General features: G+C 41.3%; 1 protein-coding gene across 1 annotated transcript; it reads right to left on the reverse strand.

Annotated features, from left to right (window-relative positions):
- Positions 1-5257: 5257 nt before the first annotated feature.
- On the reverse strand, positions 5258-22512 carry LOC146635086 (uncharacterized). The gene is made up of 3 exons (XM_085344541.1): positions 22265-22512; positions 8996-9105; positions 5258-6920 (listed from the first exon to the last, which is right to left on the reverse strand). The coding sequence occupies exons 2-3, from the start codon at positions 9011-9013 to the stop codon at positions 5346-5348; spliced, it is 1593 nt and encodes a 530-aa protein (XP_085200667.1). The 5' UTR covers positions 9014-9105; positions 22265-22512; the 3' UTR covers positions 5258-5345.
- Between the last annotated feature and the right edge of the window lie 279 nt (positions 22513-22791).

Consider the following 22791-nt stretch of genomic DNA (forward strand, 5'->3'; position numbering starts at 1 on the left):
ATAAAAGGAGAGAGAGAGAGAGAGAGAGAGAGAGAGAGAGCCAGCTTGTCTGTTAAAACAGGAGGTATGGTATCGTATGTCACCGCATTCCTCTACACATATGGCTTCAATCTCTCTTCCTGTGTTGGTTCCAATTCACAAGCTCTTCTTCCTTTAAATGAAGCTACAACTAAGCATAATCACAAAACTAAAAAATCTCTCATCAACGATAAATCAATAAATACCTCGTTGGCTGCATGCTGCAAAAAGGGAATTAGCTGCCGTTCTTCTGAGGTTTCCTTTAACCGTTTAACTGTGTGGTACCTCACAGGGGTACCACAACAACATCATCCAGGTAGAAAACAGCATATGCAATTTGAGGAAGCAGCTACCGCTCCATGAGGTGCTGAAAAATGGCCGAGGCTTCAAATAAGCCAAACGGAAGTGTGACGAATTGGTACGAACCATACAGAGTGGAGAAGGCCGTTTTTGTCTTTGGACTCTGCAGACAAGGGAATCTGCCAGTAAGCGTTGGTTAAATCCAGCATCATAAAATAAGACAAGCAGTGCTTAACCAGTCCAGGTCAACTCAGGCATTGGACAAGCATCAAACCATGAGACCTTGTTCACTTTCTGATAATCATCACCAATGTTCCCTCTAAACTGCGCGTCTGCTCAATTGCACACTGCTGGCACGGTGTCTGTGCAGAAAAAATCTGTGTTGCACATAAAATTAAATTCTAACCGGAATTGAAATTAAAGTAAATACGTTAACAATTCTGTTTTGCAGTGTTAGTCAGTAAGTGACTGGCTGCTCCAGTATGGGATTAGAACAATGGCACCTCATCCCATAGTCCAGCCAATCACGTGATTCAAATTCGTATATGCGCAGCTAATTAACGTCGTTGACAGGCTATGACAGCGTCCTTATGTGCCGACACCGGTGTTTTAGCTAGCAAAGTGGCGTGGCTAATGTGGAGTGAAGCCACGTTAATGAACACATGTACAACCATTGGAGACGTGAGCAGGACAGATGGAACAAGTGACGTAAAAAGAGTGGACTTTATACCAGTTTTCAAATTGTGTTGATAGGCCACATAAAAAACAGAGTTGTGTTTAAAAAAAAACCTCCAGTGTTTGGTTTTCTTCCAGAATATTGTTGTTTATATTTACTGGGGGAAGAAATGGTAAAAACGGCATTTTATAAAGAAAACGTTATAAAACACTCTCCGCCTGTGAGCAAAGACAAAACCAAAACACCCCACCCTTTCCCATTGGTCAAAAAATGTACCATGCCGACCAATCAAAACATGGCATTTGGTTGTTAAGAAACAGAAGTTGTTAAGAAGAGGAAAATTTAGGCGTGACGGCAGTGTTTTGAGATGTGAGAGATTTGCAACGTTTAGCGCAAATCTTGTGTAGTTAGTGTGTAGTGTAGTCAATAGTTTTGTTGTGTGTGTCAGAACAATGAGGCGGCTGCTAAATGTTACAGGAGTGATACATCTCCTGTTGTCAGGCCTGCAGGTATCAGGCTTTTGATGTTCTCCTTTATCTCATAGTGGACAGAAATTATTTTTTGGAGAGGCACAAATAATTTGTGTGGCATCAGATTTGATGCAGAACACCTGATTGTTCTGTAAATAGTTTGAAATGTTTAAGAAAAATCCCTTAGCAGCATTTTTAGGTAAACAGCTGCAAAAATCTTTGTTGTTTGCAATACTCAGTAACTTTTTTGAAGAAGTAACTATATAATTAATTGCCCAGCATTGGTCTTTATATATTGTATTTTGCAGAGAGAGTCATAAAGTTTCAAAGTGGTGCTCCATGAGAGTCCTGTAGACGAGACGCAGCACGATCCTGCATTGCAACTGCAAACCGCTGTTGCAATGCAGGAACATCTGCTTTATTGGAATGTGTGAGATGTTAACCACAATGACTCTTAAAAACACTGTCTCAAAGCTTCATGCCAACAGCATGTTTTTAAGAAAAATCAAACAAATTTTCCTTCAAGATCATTTTAGAGTTTTTAATTAGCTGCAGGATCCTTCTTCAGTGTGAGTGGAGAACAGCCAAGTCGCCTCCTGTGATAAACCTCCACATGTACCACTGAAAACAGTTAAATTAGTTTGAATCGGAAATAATGGGTCAAACTACTTGTTCTGAGACCATTTCTTTATTTTTCACACCAAACTGTTTAATAAGATAAACTCTACACAGACTTCATCAAATATAACTAACACTTTAACATTATCAGGATTTCATAATACAAACTTCAAATCAACAAGAAAACAGCTGCAGAACATGTGGATCAAAATTCATTAAAAAAACAACATGTGGACTTCAAGGACTAAATACACTAAAGTGAAAGGAGGAGCAAAAAATAGAGGTTTAACAGAATTTGAATTAAGTAAAAGTAGTCACCTGTGATCTTTAAAATGGTTCTGATGTGTGCTGCTGTTTTTAACTTTCAACATTTCTTTGCTGCCACTGTGAATAAGATTGTGTTCTTTGCCTAATTGAATAAAGGTTACACAGCCTCACTGGTTCATCTTCTGGTACAAACTGGTATTACATGGAAGTACAGCCCAAAACCAGTTTAGCTTGAGTTTCTTTTTTTCTGGACATAACGTCACGGCAGGTGTTTTTTCAAAGCTGGTGGACAGATTTAGTTCATTTTGGAGGCTTTAAGAGCAACTGCTGTGAAAATATTTGTAGTTTTGGGAGAAAATGATTTAAGAGAAGATTTTACCACAGCAAAAGATTAAATATGAATGAAGGATTGAAATTGCATATGCATATGTGGCAGGACGAGGTAGAAATAAAGAAAATACTCTTTGCAGTTTTAAAAAGACAACGCCACCCTGGGAATTTCACCCAGAGAATACTGAAAGTAACACTAAATCACCAGGAAGGCACTTAGGTTCGCTATACTCAGTCCAGAGACGAGGTTCAATGAGAAACAAATTGACAATTTATTAATAATTATTTAAAACACCATATAAAAGCACAATCATAAATATTCAAGTACAAATATGCTTAAAAAGGTATTCAGAGCTGAGGCTTACCAGTGGAGGGGCAGGGATGCCACACACAAACTAAAGAAAGAAAACACACCCAAAAAACAAGTGCAGCACACGATCACACACTCACACTAATAAACTAAACAAGGCAGGTGTGTGCACTCAAGGGATCCCACCACCAAGGCACCCTAGTCTCCTCCACGTCGGCACTCCGCATCTGAATAAAAGAAACAAAGAAAATTTTAATATATTACAACAAACTAATGTGTAGCGCCGGGGGATAACCCAACTGCAGGACCACACTGGTGATCTACAGCTAGAAAAAGGGCCTCCCACCAGTGGTGTAACAAAAATCCAAACTACAAATCAAAAACAATAAAACAACATACAATCTGGATAAAACTCTAAAATCTGGAGCAAACGGAATCGCCGTACTGCTCCAATTTGCCGTCCACACGACGAAAAGTTAACAGTCAATCAATATGCACGGCAGCTGACTCCGATAACCGGCATGCATATGGCCGTTGTCCACGCCGACATCCACTGTAAAAGCTGACAGCAGCAGGGAAAGAAATCTCGCAACGGGAACAGACGGTAAAAGTACAGCAAGGCAAAGCAGCAGCACTTCAGTTCGCGTAGCTTGGCGCAAAACTAAGGCCCACACTTCCTGCGAAGCATAATAAATAATTACTATAAAAGAACAATAGAAGGCACAGAGCGTAACAAAAGTTGATTACGTACCAAGTAAGCCGTGTCAAAGAACGTAAGCAGAATAGCTCAGAGGAGGCTTCTATAGCTACGACCAGCCGCGATGGAGGCTTCAGAAGAATAACCCGCAAATGATCTCTACCACACCAAAGGGAAGTCAGGTGACCAAAAAGGAGATCACAGGCAAGCGACGCAGGGACACTCAAATGGCCACTATTTATACCAGCGCCCCCTAATGTGCCAGGCTGAAAGTGGGTTGGACCGAGGGATAACATTCATCCTGCCACACATATCTATACATGCAGCTTCCTAAATGTATAATTCAGGATTATTCACTGCAGGTCCAGAAATCAGAGCTACCTCATCAGATCCAAGTGTGACATCAGCTGACACTCTTTACAGGAGATTCCATCTGAACTCTGTGGAGCCTGATCTCAAAGTTTTTAAGTCTGACCCTGAAACCAGAAGAGGATCTTTCTCTCTCTTCAGATTCATTGTGATCCAGTGATTTCAGTCCTGCATGATCAGGCTGATGTTTGCACAGAGCAGATAATGAAGTGAAGGTTTTTGCACATTGGTAACAGTGAAACAGTTTATTTACAGTGTGGGATCGTTTGTGTTCGGAGTATGAACTGAGATTCCTGAAACTCTTGTCACACTGGTCACAGCTGAAGTTCACTTCCATGTGTGTTCGTTCATGTTTGTTACAATGACCTGATCGTGAGAAGCTTTTGTCACAGTGTCTGCACTTGTATGGTGTCTCTCCTGCAGTGGTGAAGGATGACCCACACTGGTCACAGATGTGCTTTTTGACCACACTGTGGAAGAGGTCATGTATTTTTAATGTACTTGGTGTGTGGAAGCCTCTCCCACATTCTTTGCAGTAGTTCATTTTGTCTCCAGTGTGTCTACGTTGATGTGCTTTTAGGTCCCGTTCGTGATTGGATTCGTGATTCCACAAAGGTCAAAGAGAAACGCTTTCCCACCACCACAGTGACGACAGGGTTGAGAAATGGATCCATGTTCTTTGCTCCACTTCTAAACAAAGACATTGTAAATCAGGGAATTCCTTCAACGTTTTTATCCTGAACGTCGCCTGAAATAAAAAGCATCTCTGCCAACGTCCAATTACATTTTACTGTTTACATTACAACACTCAGCTTACTGAATGAAAATGAGTCTTCATTGTTCAAAACAGTTCATTCAGTATAACTCCATAAGTTTACTGATCAGACTTTTTCCAAACAATCAGGTTAAAATTACAAGATAAAAAATCAATACATCCTCACAGTAACTGCACTTGTAGAGTTACTTTCTGGTGTGGATCTGTTGGTGTTTTTTCAGCTGATTTGGAGCTTTAAAAGTCTTCTCACACAGGTCACATTTATAAGGTCTCTCCTCAGAGAGTTGTTGTAGCTGTGCATCGGTTGTAGACAGTTTCCCACACTGATCACAGCAGGAAACATCAATTCCAGTGTGAATCCGTAGGTGAATATTTTGGTACTGTTTGTCACTGAAACTTTTTCTACAAAAGTCGCAGCTGTACGCCTTAATTCCAGAGTGGGTAACTAGATGCCTGTGTAAGTCGCTATTTAGAGCAAAAGCCTTACCACACAACTCACAGTTGTGTGCTTTAAATCAACTGTGGATGAGTTGGTGTCTTTTTAAGGTTCCAGCCTCGGTAAAAGACTTTCCACACAACTCACAGCTGTACGCTTTAACGCCACTGTGGATGAGTTGGTGTCTTTTTAAGTTTCCAACCTGGGTAAAAGACTTTCCACACAACTCACAGCTGTAAGGTTTAAATCCACTGTGGATGAGTTGGTGTGTTTTTAAGTTTCCACCCCCGGTAAAAGACTTTCCACACAAGTCACAGCTGTAAGGTTTAAATCCACTGTGGATGAGTTGGTGTGTTTTTAAGTGTCCAGCCTCGGTAAAAGACTTTCCACACAAGTCACAGATGTAAGGTTTAAATCCACTGTGGATGAGTTGGTGTCTTTTCAAGCTTCCAGCCAGGGTAAAAGACTTTCCACACAAGTCACAGCTGTAAGGTTTAACTCCACTGTGGATGAGTTGGTGTTTTTTCAAGTCTCCAGCCCGGGTAAAAGACTTTCCACACAACTCACAGCTGTAAGGTTTAACTCCACTGTGGATGAGTTGGTGTTTTTTCAAGCTTCCAGCCTCGGTAAAAGACTTTCCACACAAGTCACAGCTGTAAGGTTTAACTCCACTGTGGATGAGTTGGTGTTTTTTCAAGCGTCCAGCCTCGTTAAAAGACTTTCCACACAAGTCACAGCTGTACGCTTTAACTCCACTGTGGAAGAGTTGGTGGGTTTTTAACCTTCCAGCCCGGGTAAAAGACTTTCCACACAAGTCACAGCTGTAAGGTTTAACTCCACTGTGGATGAGTTGGTGTGTTTTTAAGTTTCCAGCCTGGGTAAAAGACTTTCCACACAAGTCACAGCTGTAAAGTTTAACTCCACTGTGGATGAGTTGGTGTCTTTTCAAGCTTCCAGCCTCGGTAAAAGACTTTCCACACAAGTCACAGCTGTAAGGTTTAACTCCACTGTGGATGAGTTGGTGTTTTTTCAAGTCTCCAGCCCAGGTAAAAGACTTTCCACAGAAGTTACAGCTGTAAGGTTTAACTCCACTGTGGATGAGTTGGTGTCTTTTCAAGCTTCCAGCCAGGGTAAAAGACTTTCCACACAAGTCACAGCTGTAAGGTTTAACTCCACTGTGGATGAGTTGGTGTTTTTTCAAGTCTCCAGCCCAGGTAAAAGACTTTCCACAGAAGTCACAGCTGTAAGGTTTAACTCCACTGTGGATGAATTGGTGTTTTTTCAAGTGTCCAGCCTCGGTAAAAGACTTTCCACACAAGTCACAGCTGTAAGGTTTAACTCCACTGTGGATGAGTTGGTGTTTTTTCAAGCTTCCAGCCTCGGTAAAAGACTTTCCACACAAGTCACAGCTGTACGCTTTAACTCCACTGTGGAAGAGTTGGTGAGTTTTTAAGCTTCCAGCCAGGGTAAAAGACTTTCCACACAAGTCACAGCTGTAAGGTTTAACTCCACTGTGGATGAGTTGGTGTCTTTTTAAGTCTCCAGCCTGGGTAAAAGACTTTCCACACTCATCACAGCTGTAGGTTTTCTCTCCTTTTCTTCTGTGAGGTTTGTCGGCCTCCTGAGAGCGCTGACTTCTCGCTCCATGTTGGTCCTGCAGTGACAGAGATACAAACAGAGGCAGTGAGTGAAATGCAGTCGTGGAACAAACTGAAACTCCCTCCATTGGTGGAATCAAACATGTCAACAAACACATTGTAGGTGTGTTTCCACCACCTTCTGGTGGCAGTATCACATTACAATGATGTGCTACAATGAGAGTTGTAATGAAAATGACATTATTGAAGAAATATTGATCAGCAGAGAAAATCTTTTACGCATAAGAAATTTCAAGTTCAACTGATGATATTGTTGTTTCAATGTATGCTTATAAAAAAAGATCTTTGTATTTTCTTGTAACTTCTGTGGTTTCTGATTCGAATGTAGATTCTGTATATATGGATGAGCTGTCATGGTCTCCGTGCCTGCCCGGTCGGCCCCACAAGGCTACAATTGCTGTTGCTGTTTTCTCCCTCTCTGCGTGGGCGGAGCTCACTGTGGGCTCCTGCCCTTGGCCCACACACACACCTGACAACACTCACCCATCATCACTGGGAGCACTATTTTAGGCTGAAACACAGATCCTCTCGTCGCTGGATGATTGTACCCCTAACGTTAGTGTTCTCACAGCTCTTGTGCTTCATATCCGTGACTTGTGATTTGTTGGTGACCTGCCTTCTCGTCTGCTTCAGATCTCCCCCCCCCCCCCGGACCTGCGACCTCCCTGCTACGGGAAAGTGTGTGAGTGTGAGCGGAGAAGACGTGAGCGAGTTACCCTGTGATTCCCCCCGGAGTTTTTGGATCCCTTCACTGTACATTTATTGCACTGCACTGTAAATAAACCACACCTTGGAGATACCTTACCGCTCTGCGTTGAATCCCTGTACCAGATCATGACATGAGCCCAGGATGCAAAAGATAAAGCTGCTGTTATCATGTTTTTAAAAACACACCAGCTTTCAGTAATATTGTAACTAGGGATGCAACGACACCCATTTTTCCAAACCGATACGATACCGATACTTGGATCTGAGTACTTGCAGATATTGAGTACAAAAACCGATACTTCTACCACACACAAGTTAAACTTAACCAGTAGTAAAGAAACGACCCCAGGCAACTCTTTAACACAAACGAAACGTTTACTGAACACATCACAACACATCCCTTTTTTAAACTCAAATAATATTCCAATTCCTTAACCAAATGAAATACACTGTACTGTATAAATGAAATAATTCCCTTTCAAATTATATTACACAACCCAACTCATGTTATCACCTTTTGGTAAGTGACTCACTAATATACACTCCAAAACACGTTATATAAATCCACTAAACACACAATATTCACACATGGGCCCCACACACACTCACATTCACACTTGTTGCAGGCCTGTTTGCTGCTCACGCCAGACGATGGAGAAAAATCCTCTTCTCCCCAGTAAGAGCACAAAAGTCTGACTTACAGTTCCGTTGCTCGGTAGGTCACCGTTCACCAGTCCCACACTAAATCCACTCCACGGTGGTGCGACCGTTGAAACAAAAAGTCACTTCACCCACACTCTGTTGTGAAGCTCTCACACGGTTAGCTTTCTAGTCACACACTCTTTTGTGCTAGTTAACCTCAGTAAAACTAGCCGAGTCTCTCACTTTGGTTCAGCTAACCTCGTGCATCTCTCTATGCCGTTCTCTTCTCCTCCTCCATTGCAACAGATACACAGGTCCCGTTTTATGATACCTTCATGGGCCTCCAGAAAATTAGAACTCTGAACAATATTTAAACTCCATTCAGAGTTACATACCATAAAATAATACTTTATGATTAACATAACAGTTTGATTGCTCTAATTACCTGTATTTACCTTGTGACATATTACAGGGCAAATTACATTCTGGGTACAGTTACATCACATAACATCAACTGTGAACACCTTATGTTACCGTGGCATTTAAGTCCATGGGAATTATGAGTATCTACTCCCAAATTCCCATCCGGGCTACATTATTATCGGTTCATGGTATCGCTTAACTTTTACGAGTATGAGTACACACACATTTTACAGTATCGGCCCCGATACCAGTATCGGTATCGGTGCATCCCTAATTGTAACTGTGATATTTTTCTCACCTTTTGTGTTGAAGTCATTGATTGTTTCCTCTGTAGTGACTGAGCTGAGTCCAAATGGATGAAATTGTTCCTCCGTTGCACCACCAGACTCTTCTCCTCCTGTTAATCACCTGGGGGACACACACACAGCAGGACTTGTAAAAAGAGTTTTGATAAACACAATGCTGGACAGCAATGCTGTCATGTACACAAATATTATATATATATATATATATATATATATATATATATATATATATATATATATATATATATATATATATATATATATATATATATATATATATATATTAGAGCAGGGCGATATGGCCAAAAATATTTATCACGATATATATTTGAAAATTTGCGATAACGATATAACCGACGATATAATTGATGCGAGACAAAATACAACTCCACAATATTACTAGCGCAAAAAGACAACCTTCCATTTATTTTCACTTAAACAAGAAGCTGGTTTTTATGTACATTAAAGCTTTATAAAAATGTAACAGTGCAAATGCAAATTCCTTGCTGAAAGTTTAACCAAAAGGCATTTCCAGTAGAAATGGGCTGACATATCCTGAGCATAACCATGTATAATATCCACTGAAGTTAAAAAGAGGTGCTTTGCAACATTAAACTGCAGTGTGCAGTACGCATTTTTCGGACCATAAGGTGCACGGGATTATAAGGCACATTAAGCGAAACAAAGCAGTCAGATAAATCAAACTTTATTAAACTCATTCTTCTTGCTTCCTCCACTTCTGTACCATTGATTCATTAATGTTGAATTCTCTGGCAGCTGCTCTATTCCCATGTTGTTGCAGTATATTAATGACTAACCTCGTATTGTGGATGGATTATCTCAGTTGTTCTCCTGACTGAAGTTTGGTCCGTTTACAGTATCCTGCCATGCGATTGCATTTGTCTCTAACCATGAAGAACCTTCACGTTAACTTTTATAAGTGGAAAAGTGTTAGTGTTCGTCCTCCAGCTTCACTGTTTATGTTATGCTAACATAGCTGTGTCGCTAGCGATCACGTAGCACATCATTATATACCAGCTAGCCCAACTTCAGTAACCCTACAAACGTCACTGCTGTTTAGTTTCCTGTCTTCATTTATGTTGGAAGTGATAGCAGAGCTGTACGTTTGATTTTTTTCAGAAATCTCTCCGTCAGAACGTGCTATATCATGCTTAGGTAACTAGCGAAACGAGCGAGCTAACTTCCGCTAGCTTCCTGCTAACTTCTAACTCCGTTAAATGTAATAACTTTTGTTTTCATGGATGCCTGGAAGTTAAACTTTATAGTTACACCTGGTAAAGCAGCAATGCTGATCGTTTTATTAAAGATGAAAGAATTTAGACAGTTTTTAACTCTCAGTGATGCTGCAGTGTTGTTTGACCTGAAGAATACGGAGTTTAGGACCCAGATTACTCCCAGATTTAAGAGCATCTTAGTCCGACAAATATGACAATAACGACGGCCGCTTGCATGTTCTGCAAAAAAATGTGCTTTGTTGTGTATCTGACGGACAAACACCAAACCAGTTCCACATCACTGAAGTTGCACCATTTTTACAAACCAATTCTGGTTCATCTGTTTCACTCAACACTCGGCCATGTGCGTATGAAAACAAAGGCACTGCGCATGCGCGTTTTACTCCCATTCTATCGCGATATTTCATTTTCCTATCGTTGCCTAACATTATACCGGTATTACCGTGAATGGTATAATATGGCCCAGCCCTAATAAATATATATATATATATATATATATATATATATATATATATATATATATATATATATATATATATATATATATATAGTGGGGCAAAAAAGTATTTAGTCAGCCACTGATTGTGCAAGTTCCCCCACTTAAAATGATGACAGAGGTCAGTAATTTGCACCAGAGGTACACTTCAACTGTGAGAGACAGAATGTGAAAAAAAAATCCATGAATTCACATGGTAGGATTTGTAAAGAATTTATTCGTAAATTAGGGTGGAAAATAAGTATTTGGTCACCTCAAACAAGGAAAATCTCTGGCTCTCACAGACCTGTAACGTCTTCTGTAAGAAGCTTTTCTGTCCCCCACTCGTTACCTGTATGAATGGCACCTGTTTGAACTCATCATCTGTATAAAAGACACCTGTCCACAGCCTCAAACAGTCAGACTCCAAACTCCGCCATGGCCAAGACCAAAGAGCTTTCGAAGGACACCAGGAAAAGTATTGTAGACCTGCACCAGACTGGGAAGAGTGAATCTTCAATAGGCAAGCAGCTTGGTGTGAAAAAATCAACTGTGGGAGCAATCATCAGAAAATGGAAGACATACAAGACCACTGATAATCTCCCTCGATCTGGGGCTCCACGCAAGATCTCATCCCGTGGGGTCAAAATGATCATGAGAACGGTGAGCAAAGATCCCAGAACCACACGGGGGGACCTGGTGAATGACCTTCAGAGAGCTGGGACCAAAGTAACAAAGGTCACCATCAGTAACACACTACAACGGCAGGGAATCAAATCCCGCAGTGCCAGACGTGTTCCGCTGCTGAAGCCAGTGCATGTCCAGGCCCGTCTGAAGTTTGCCAGAGAGCACATGGATGATACAGCAGAGGATTGGGAGAATGTCATGTGGTCAGATGAAACCAAAGTAGAACTTTTTGGTATAAACTCAACTCGTCGTGTTTGGAGGAAGAAGAATACTGAGTTGCATCCCAAGAACACCATACCTACTGTGAAGCATGGGGGTGGAAACATCATGCTATGGGGCTGTTTTTGTGCCAAGGGGACAGGACGACTGATCCGTGTTAAGGACAGAATGAATGGGGCCATGTATCGTGAGATTTTGAGCCAAAACGTCCTTCCATCAGTGAGAACTTTGAAGATGAAACGAGGCTGGGTCTTCCAACATGACAATGATCCAAAACACACCGCCCGGGCAACAAAGGAGTGGCTCCGTAAGAAGCATTTGAAAGTCCTGGAGTGGCTTAGCCAGTCTCCAGGCCTCAACCCCATAGAAAATCTGTGGCGGGAGTTGAAAGTCCGTGTTGCTCGGCGACAGCCCCAAAACATCACTGCTCTCGAGAAGATCTGCATGGAGGAATGGGCCAAAATACCAGCTACGGTGTGTGCAAACCTGGTAAAGACCTATAGTAAACGTTTGACCTCTGTTATTGCCAACAAAGGTTATGTTACAAAGTATTGAGTTGTATTTTTGTTATTGACCAAATACTTATTTTCCACCCTAATTTACGAATAAATTCTTTACAAATCCTACCATGTGGATTCATGGATTTTTTTTTCATATTCTGTCTCTCACAGTTGAAGTGTACCTCTGGTGCAAATTACTGACCTCTGTCATCATTTTAAGTGGGGGAACTTGCACAATCGGTGGCTGACTAAATACTTTTTTGCCCCACTGTATGCACACCACTTATGTGCACCCCTGGTTATATAGCTCATATTGCAGCCACAGAAATTCTTTTGTCCATGAAACCATAGAACTGCACTTTCTTTTTGCCTTATAGTCTGATTTGTCATAACTTCTCTGTTTTGTGGTAAGCTTTTCTTTGGCTGTCACTTCTTCACGCTGACCTGTCTTATTTGGCTCAGCAGAACTAAAATATATATTCTGCTGCTTTTACACACGCACTCACATAAGCTCAGCGATTCTCTGCGCGATCAACCTCTCACATGTTTAAGCTTGCTGCGGGACATTTCACTTGTCATGTTTGCGTAGTAAGCTAACGATTAATAAGACGATGTCAGAGGAATTGGTGCACAAATTATCATCACTCAAAGATCAGTGCTGTCGCTCTCTATACACAGTTCGCACGATTGCAAAGTGAAAGCAAAAAAACAAGCGCAAATTGAAACGCGATTTCAATATGTCACATATTGACAGTGGCTCACCGATGCCAATGACATAATTACCCAGCTACATTTCCAAAAGAATGCAAAAGCATTGACATATATTTTTCCTTCCTACAATAGCCCGACGGGCAGGGCAGAGATAGATTTTGGTACCCCGACTGAAAAAAATCGCTAGCCTCGGGACGTCAGGCTAGCGATATTGCGAGCCCTGTATCTGATTGAGGAATCACTCATCTTTGTCTTTGCACTAGGATGATGTCGGCGTAAATGTGCAGTCATATTCGTTGTGTTCCCACTAGTGCTTTCAGGTTAATCTTGTTGAAATGACCTTAACGCCACAACACGGCAAATCTCCGTTAACGAGCTACCGCCGATCGCCCCGTGCATGGGGCTAGACGGCCAACACGTTAACGAGCTAACTGCGCTAACACACTAGCTCCCACCCATGTAATTGAGCATTGCATGGCACTTCCAACATACTGTTTTACTTTAGTCCATGACTCGCTTACCTTCAGGGTCATACGTCACATGAAAACCAAAATAATTCCAAATGCCAGATCTGTGTATATATATATACATATATATATATACACACACACACACACACACACACACACACACACACATACATATATACATATATATATATATACATATATATATATATATATATATATATATATATATATATATATATATATACACACACACACACACACATATATATATATATATATATATATATATATATATATATATATATATATATATATATATATATCTCTATCTGCTGGAATACGTCAGGTTACAGCTGCAGTCAAAGCGAGATGGAAATAATTGAACAAGCAAGCGAGCGCTCAGCTTCTCTCAGCATGCTGAGCTAATGATTAGTTGGTGTTTTTCTGCAAACAGTCTCTCACTCTGTCAACGTGTTCACAATAAACTGTGAACACACTTCACCGATTTCACGGATTTTTATGGTAGCGACCTTTTGGAGACTTTTATTTCCAGGTGAAGAATCGGACATCTGTATTTGCGCTGGAAGAAAATAAAATACAGGTGCATCTGGAGATCATCCTATAGAGATTGACAGACCACGTGACTTTCGCGCATTGCATGCCGTGAACTCGTGGCAAGACAATCCAAGTACCGCATCAAATGCAAGCATTTGCAGCACCGCAAAACGTTCATTCTTCGGTTCCAATAAATTCTTGCTTTTTCTTTGCCCCCCAAAAAGGTATGTACAAAACGAAGGAGAACAATGCCGGTCCGTACAAAGACAGACTTGATGAAAAGTGAAAGAAAAGATACAAGGAAAAAAATCAAACCAGTGAAAGGGTCAGACCCTTACGAGCACACAGAGAGACAAAATACGTCAGCGTGCTGCCCAACTTTCACCACGCTCATATTTATAATTATACGGTTCTTGGAGTGAGTGCATACACTCCTGACGTTTAGTAACTTCAGGTCACTGCAGCAAGCCCAGGTACAGTTTACCGACGGATGGGTACAGGACCTTGAAATGCACCGTGTAGAAAGTAAAGACCATCGTACATATCATAAGTTTACCAGTCTCACAAATCGTGTTCATAAATACACATTCGTTAACCGTTTATTAATAGGACCTTTGAGCTCAATGGTAATTAATTAGTAGTGGAAATAATTTCTGGTAGTATTACAGAAATGTAGCAGTGACAATAATATTGTATGCTGTAATCGTACTGGGCAATTAGTGATACAGAACTGTTTTATCCTGTGAATAAAAGTATATGTTTTTGTCAATGTACCATGGTAATAACAGAAGCAAAACACAATATTGTGTCAGGACAATTTACTATTTATGCACAATAAACATAGAAGCATAGCACGACAATTTCTGTTCAGCGCCAGACTTGCTTGTAACCTATATCACCAATTATGTTAAGAAAAATGACGTATTAACTACAACAGCAGACTGACCTTTGTGGAAATGCTTGGAGCAGACTAACCTGTGAGCTGGAGTGTTCTGGGACGTTATATTTGGTCTTTGAATGGCTGCAATCCAGGCCACCCGTCGCCTCTTTGTTACTTCGGAAACATGGCTCGAACAATTTCTCTTCAACGACGTAATCCGATAACAACCGATCTCTTTACACGTCGGCTTCCCGTGGCTGTCATGCGACCGGCTATTGCAGTTAATAATACAGTGGGGCAAAAAAGTATTTAGTCAGCCACCGATTGTGCAAGTTCCCCCACCTAAAATGATGACAGAGGTCAGTAATTTGCACCAGATGTACACTTCAACTGTGAGAGACAGAATGTGAAAAAAAAAAAATGCATGAATTCACATGGTAGGATTTGTAAAGAATTTATTCGTAAATCAGGGTGGAAAATAAGTATTTGGTCAATAACAAAAATACAACTCAATACTTTGTAACATAACCTTTGTTGGCAATAACAGAGGTCAAACGTTTACTATAGGTCTTTACCAGGTTTGCACACACAGTAGCTGGTATTTTGGCCCATTCCTCCATGCAGATCTTCTCGAGAGCAGTGATGTTTTGGGGCTGTCGCCGAGCAACACGGACTTTCAACTCCCGCCACAGATTTTCTATGGGGTTGAGGTCTGGAGACTGGCTAGGCCACTCCAGGACTTTCAAATGCTTCTTACGGAGCCACTCCTTTGTGTCCCGGGCGGTGTGTTTTGGATCATTGTCATGTTGGAAGACCCAGCCTCGTTTCATCTTCAAAGTTCTCACTGATGGAAGGTGGTTTTGGCTCAAAATCTCACGATACATGGCCCCATTCATTCTGTCCTTAACACGGATCAGTCGTCCTGTCCCCTTGGCAGAAAAACAGCCCCATAGCATGATGTTTCCACCCCCATGCTTCACAGTAGGTATGATGTTCTTGGGATGCAACTCAGTATTCTTCGTCCTCCAAACACGACGAGTTGAGTTTATACCAAAAAGTTCTACTTTGGTTTCATCTGACCACATAACATTCTCCCAATCCTCTGCTGTATCATCCATGTGCTCTCTGGCAAACTTCAGACGGGCCTGGACATGCACTGGCTTCAGCAGCGGAACACGTCTGGCACTGCGGGATTTGATTCCCTGCCGTTGTAGTGTGTTACTGATGGTGACCTTTGTTACTTTGGTCCCAGCTCTCTGCAGGTCATTCACCAGGTCCCCCCGTGTGGTTCTGGGATCTTTGCTCACCGTTCTCATGATCATTTTGACCCCACGGGATGAGATCTTGCGTGGAGCCCCAGATCGTGGGAGATTATCAGTGGTCTTGTATGTCTTCCATTTTCTGATGATTGCTCCCACAGTTGATTTTTTCACACCAAGCTGCTTGCCTATTGTAGATTCACTCTTCCCAGTCTGGTGCAGGTCTACAATACTTTTCCTGGTGTCCTTCGAAAGCTCTTTGGTCTTGGCCATGGCGGAGTTTGGAGTCTGACTGTTTGAGGCTGTGGACAGGTGTCTTTTATACAGATCATGAGTTCAAACAATCTCTATAGGGCTTTGGAGTTGACGTCACGCCGCAATGCATTAAGGGAGCACAGCGCCATTTTCGGGGTCTACGAATCAACACTGTGTTGGAACGACGACTACAAGAAAGATGCTTAAAAGCAGCTCAAAAGAGAATGAACTGTATAGAGACCGATTGCGTCCAGAGGCGAAGCAGCGGTACTTGCACAAAATAGCTGCATTGGAAATGTGGACCCGTATGAAATATGCCCGTGGAGTAGAAACCCTGAAGACCAACCGCTACATATGTAGCCTGACATTGTCTGTGGAGTCAGCGCGTACAAGTCGTCATTCAAACAAAGGTAAGTCAGCTCGAGTACTGCGAGTGAAATGCGTTTGATTTCCCTGCAAACATTCAGATTAGTGCAGCATAAATTCATTCATGAGGGGAAATTACAGTGAGAACATGTGGAGACTGTTAGAGGGATAACATAGTGAGTTCAGTGCATTGATGAGACACTGTCCTGAAGGATTGTTGTTCTTTATGGTTAAAGAAATTGCACTAATTTATTCATATTTATTATAAATAATTCTAATTATACATCTTGCTTCCATGTTTGTATCCTGTGTCACTAAAAATACATTTTATTTTAGTTTTATACATTGATTAATGACCTGCAGAATCTCCTGATCATACTAAGTGATTCATAATTGTCACTTTATGCTTTCTCCATCTCTAAAGTGATGACATCCTTGCATTACATACTTTAGGTTCATTTTCTGCAGGCAGGTTTCTGACAGAGAACAGGCAGATTTAGAATATAACATGCAGCGTTCTATAGATGGACACATAAAGAAATGAAAAATTACATGTATGTGCTAACTTTCTAAACACTTTGTTACATTTATGATAAAGTAGATAAAACACATTTACGTCGGCCTTGGCTCATAGTTCTTGTATTTAAAAGGACTTTGTCTGTGTGTGTTTCACTGCACTCTCAAAGACTGAATGAACCAGCATTGCAGCCATGGGTCACTGTGAGCATCACAGGGAAGGTTGAAGCCGCCCACTGCACCTGTATGGCCCGAGTCGCAGAGACCTGCAGCCATGTCGCTGCTCTTCTGTTTAATGTAGAAGCAACAGTGTTGATCTGTGGCACAAGGACTGTTACAGATGAACCTGCATACTGGGTTTTGCTGGGTAATATGACCAAGATACAGCCAGAGGTTGGCCATAAGATAGACTTCTCCTCTTCAGCTGCCCCAAAAAAAGGCTCTTGATCAAAACATAAACAGACCATCTGTAGTGACAGGGAAAAGGAGCCGTCCTCAAAAAAGGAAAATCACACCTGCTACTTTGGAGGAGTTGACACTGCTATTGGATACTTTGCTGGAGCACAGTAAAGCTGTGGGTTTTATCTAGGGGTCTAGATTTATGCCTGTAGTGCACTGCTGTGTAAATAATTTGCATTTACTGAATATGTACTGACTGAGTCCCACTGTTCAAAAGTTGAATAAAGAAACAAACAAATTTTTGCCTCTTTTTTTTTTTTTTTTTTTTATTAAAACCACTTTATAGAACATCACATCAGTTACAATGTAGAATCATGTCATTTATAGTTTACAAATGACAAAATGTTTACACAGAATCATGAGTGTTTACATGATATCACCCACTACTAACATTACTTTATTTACTGTATCTTTTGAAAAAATACAGCAATTTTAACAGCACAAGACTAAAGAATATTTAACAGGAGCAGGCTTCATTTTTCCCTGGTTTTATTATCACACTGTTCAACAAACGCAGCAAACCTTCACCATCTTATCCAGGAGGGTCACCTCTTCACCCTCACATGGAAGAAGTAATCTGATGGTGGTTTGTTTGAAGCAGGTCCCTTGTGTAGCGCTGGAACCCAGTCACGATGTGTTTCACCCATTTCATAGACTGGTTTGCTGCAATAATGCCAAATAATTAGCAACTATTGGGCTTTGGAGCGTGATTCAATAGGGCTTTGGACATCACGCTCCAAAGCCCAATAGGGTGATGTCACGGGGGTGGGCGTGGAAAGGATTTTGGCCCGATCCGCCATTTTGGGGGTCTACCGCAAGTGAAAAGGGAGCGAAGTCACACACAACAGCCATGGTTCGTATTTGCTGTGTGGTCCGCTGCAATGTTCGATCGCACGACCGGCAACAGAATAAGGTTGAAAATGGTTTATCTTTTCATTCTTTCCCAACCTGGAAGCAACATGAGGCAGCTCGTGTATCGATGTTAGCAAAAAACGAAGGCGTCTAGCCTGGAGAGCAGCTGTGAGACGAGCTGACGTGCAGTTCTCTTCCATCTCCAAATATCTGTTGGTGCTCCAGACATTTTCATTCCGGTAAGTTCTAAATGTGTTCATATCACTCTTTATAGCCTATTAGTTTTATTTTCTATGCGCCCTGAGGTCATAACAAATCAGAACAAACATCCTACTGAGTGATTTTGCAGAACTACCTTCTATTTATAGAGTTGCTAATTATTTGGCATTATTGCAGCAAACCAGCCTATTAAATGGATGAAACACATCGTGACTGGGTTCCAGCGCTACACAAGGGACCTGCTTCAAACATACCACCATGCCAATCAGATTACTTCTTCCATGTGAGGGTGAAGAGGTGACCCTTCAGGATAAGATTGTGAAGGTTTGCTGCGTTTTGGTGAACAGTGTGATAATAAAACCAGGGAAGAATGAAACCTGCTCCTGTTAAATATTCTTAAGTCTTGTGCTGTTAAATTTGCTGTATTTTTTTCAAAAGATACAGTAAATAAAGTAACGTTAGTAGTGGGTGATATCATGTAAACACTCATGATTTTGTGTAAACATTCTGTCATTTGTAAACTATAAATGACATTGATTCTACACTGTAACTGATGTGATGTTCTATAAGGTGGTTTTAATTAAAAAAAAAAAAAAAAAAAAAAAAAAAAAAAGAGGCAAAAATTTGTTTGTTTCTTTATTCAACTTTTGAACAGTGGGACTCAGTCAGTATATATTCAGTAAATGCAAATTATTTACACGGCAGTGCACTACAGGCATAAATCTAGACCCCTAGATAAAACATTATGGTTCATTCCCACAACCCACAGCTTTACTGTGTTCCAGCAAAGTATCCAATAGCAGTGTCAACTCCTCCACAGTAGCAGGTGGGATTTTTCTGTTTTGAGGACGGCTCCTTTTCCCTGTCACTACAAGATGGTCTGTTTATGTTTTGATCAAGAGCCTTTTTTTGGGCAGCTGAAGAGGAGAAGTCCATCTTATGGCCAACCTCTGGCTGTATTTTGGTCATATTACCCAGCAAAACCCAGTATGCAGGTTCATCTGTAACAGTCCTTGTGCCACAGATCAATGCATGTTATTTTCTAAATCTGCCTGTTCTCTGTCAGAAACCTGCCTGCAGAGAATGAACCTAAAGTATGTAATGCAAGGATGTCATCACTTTAGAGATGGAGAAAGCATAAAGTGACAATTATGAATCACTTAATATAATAAGGAGATTCTGCAGGTCATTAATCAATATATAAAACTAAAATAAAATGTATTTTTAGTGACACAGAATACAAACATGGAAGCAAGATGTGTAATTAGAATTATTTATAATAAATATGAATAAATTAGTGCAATTTCTTTAACCATAAAGAACAACAATCCTTCAGGACAGTGTCTCATCAATGCACTGAACTCACTATGTTATCCACCTAACAGCCTCCACATGTTCTCACTGTAATTTCCCCTCATGAATGAATTTATGCTGCACTATTCTGAATGTTTGCAGGGAAATCAAACGCGTTTCACTCGCAGTACTCGAGCTGACTTACCTTTGTTTGAATGACGACTTGTACGCGCTGACTCCACAGACAAGGGGCCTGTTCTTCGTACCTCGCTAAGTAAGTTAGCTGGATTAGATTGTTGACGATTTCGCGTGATCCTGGATCGTTCGGTTCCCCGAAGCTCATCCGGGACTTGCTGTCATAGCAACAGAGCCGTAAGCGTAAACCTGCTCGGGAGCAGGTTTACTTTATGTAAACAGGATTAGATCGCGGCCACGCAGGTATGTCTGCTTCATTTATACGAAAGCAACAGCGATATTCCACCACTGTTTCACCATAAATAAATATTATCAATGTAACTAAAGATAATGCAGCACTTGATCCTTGTATTGATGTCACACAGATACATACAGGTCATTTCCTAAAAAAGGGAAATGAACTATTAACATTCTATTACATGTATGTGATTAGTACAGATGTAATTCATATTTCAGAGTAGTAATTGTAAATTACTTCGTGTAATCAAGATGGGAGACCACGGCTATAAAAGCGAAGGTGGATTTGGGAAGCCTGTCGCAGCCATGTCCTGTCCGTATACGCGACCAACCCATTGCGGAAGGTGCAAGATTGATAAGGAGAGTCCTCAGAATTCAGCATATATTGCGGGATAGACAGGATCCTTTAGCTCAGCGCGACAGTGTGCTCATTGAGAGATATCGATATTCCCGTGAGGGTATTATTTACTTAACCAACTTGTTGACAGGGGCTGCAGGACCACCACCTGTCTTTTTTTCCTCTGCCCTTTTCTTGGTTGCTGTTATGAACAAACTAACAGAGTATTACAGGCCAGTATTACCTTGCCAAGAGACGAAAAGCAATCTAAGAGATAAATATTACCATTCTGTAGAATACTCCTGTATTCCACTTTTACTTGTTCCCATGTTCTTGTGGGTCCTGTTGTGGCTCTAATGTGAAAGGGGATATAATATAACATATTATAATATAATATAATGCCATATGATATTGGACAATATAGTGTCATATGATAGATCTACCCTACCGCCTACTGGTGTTGGCCAGAGGGGCCGATGGCGTGATATGGCAGCCTGGCTACAACCGTAGCTGCCTCCACCAGTGTGTGAATGTGGGAGTGAATGAATAGTGGTATCGTAAAGCGCTTTGGGTGCCTTGGAAAGCGCTATATAAACCCAATCCATTATTATTATTATTATTAAATTACCTACGAGTTTGATTTGTCAGCAACTTTCTGCCAGCCCTCTCTCCTTGCTTTTGCAGCCTTTGCAGTGTTCTCTTGCGTTTTAATTAAACTCTGAAACTCCTGAAATCCCTCACTCATGAGTTCTTGCTCTGCTGCCGGAAAATACCGAGCACGCCCCTTCGACATTTTCGCCGACCAATCAGCGGGTTGCCGATCAATGTTTCTACTATCGATGCGTAGCCCCTTTTACGACACCCAGTGATGTCACATTACTGCGTCCAGCTGTACTAATCGTCAACAGCAGGTGTGTTCGGGGAACCGGATTAGCGAGCTCACGGTTAGCGCGATGGTTTGGTCTTGGATGTGTCATTTGATCTTGGATGTAGTAAGCGACGTACGAAGAACAGGCCCAAGGTCCGAAAATATGTCAGGCTAAGTCAGTAGCGGTTGGTCTTCAGGGTTTCCACTCCACGGGCGTATTTCATACGGGTCCACATTTCCAATGCAGCTTTTTTCTGCAAGTACCGCTGCTTCGCCTCTGGACGCAATCGGTCTCTATACAGTCCGTTCTCTTTTGAGCTGCTTTTAAGCATCTTTCTTGTAGTCGTCGTTCCCACACAGTGTGTTTGTTTTGATTCGTAGACCCCGAAAACGACGCTGCGCTCCCACAATGTACCCGTGGCTTCCTGTCCTGAGGGTTGGCTCTTCTCCTGCCCTGCACCCTTTGTTCATATTCAAAGACTATTTTTCTGTATGTATTCTTACCCCATAGCAACCGCCAGATTATAATGTTGCAGACAATCCCAAACTCTACAGTCTGTCTAACTCCAGTGTATACCAAGCAATCTATTATTTCTCAAGAGAGATAAACTCAACATAAACTGAACCCACATTAAAGTTAGCTCGGTGCTTACCTTTAGATGAGCCCACAAACCGACAGAAACTCCGTGATGAAGCTGGAAGTCTTAAGAAACAGATCAGGGAGCAGAGACCCACGTGGTTCACGCTGATCTGAGCTACGATCCAGGAGACAAGGGTGTGCAGATCGATGCAGAAATTAATCCCAACGTTGGTAGTGGTATATGTTCCTGTAAGTTTACTACTTTACTCCCGTTTCATAAAAAAGCAGCTCTCTCTGCTCGACTCCTCTCCTGCACACACACTTTGCTCCGCCTCCTTTTCCGGCTCTGCTGTGATTTGTTGCTGTGCGGTCACGTGACTAAGCAGACCAACGTAACCACGTGGGGTCCATCCATCTATCCATCCATTCGCTTCCGCTTATCCTTTTTTTTTTTTTTTTTTTATTGACAAAGCACAAAATACAGATATACAAATACAAAATAGCAAACACAATGTCAGGGGGTTCGTATAAAAAAGCAAAATAGACACAGTCTATTATAGAATCACATGATATTGAACAGGGAACATAGGTTTATGGTTT

Source organism: Diplotaxodon limnothrissa, linkage group LG3 (assembly GCF_057381915.1).
Source record: "Diplotaxodon limnothrissa isolate DT_005_m linkage group LG3, D_limnothrissa_male_GT1.1, whole genome shotgun sequence".
NCBI lineage: Eukaryota > Metazoa > Chordata > Actinopteri > Cichliformes > Cichlidae > Diplotaxodon > Diplotaxodon limnothrissa.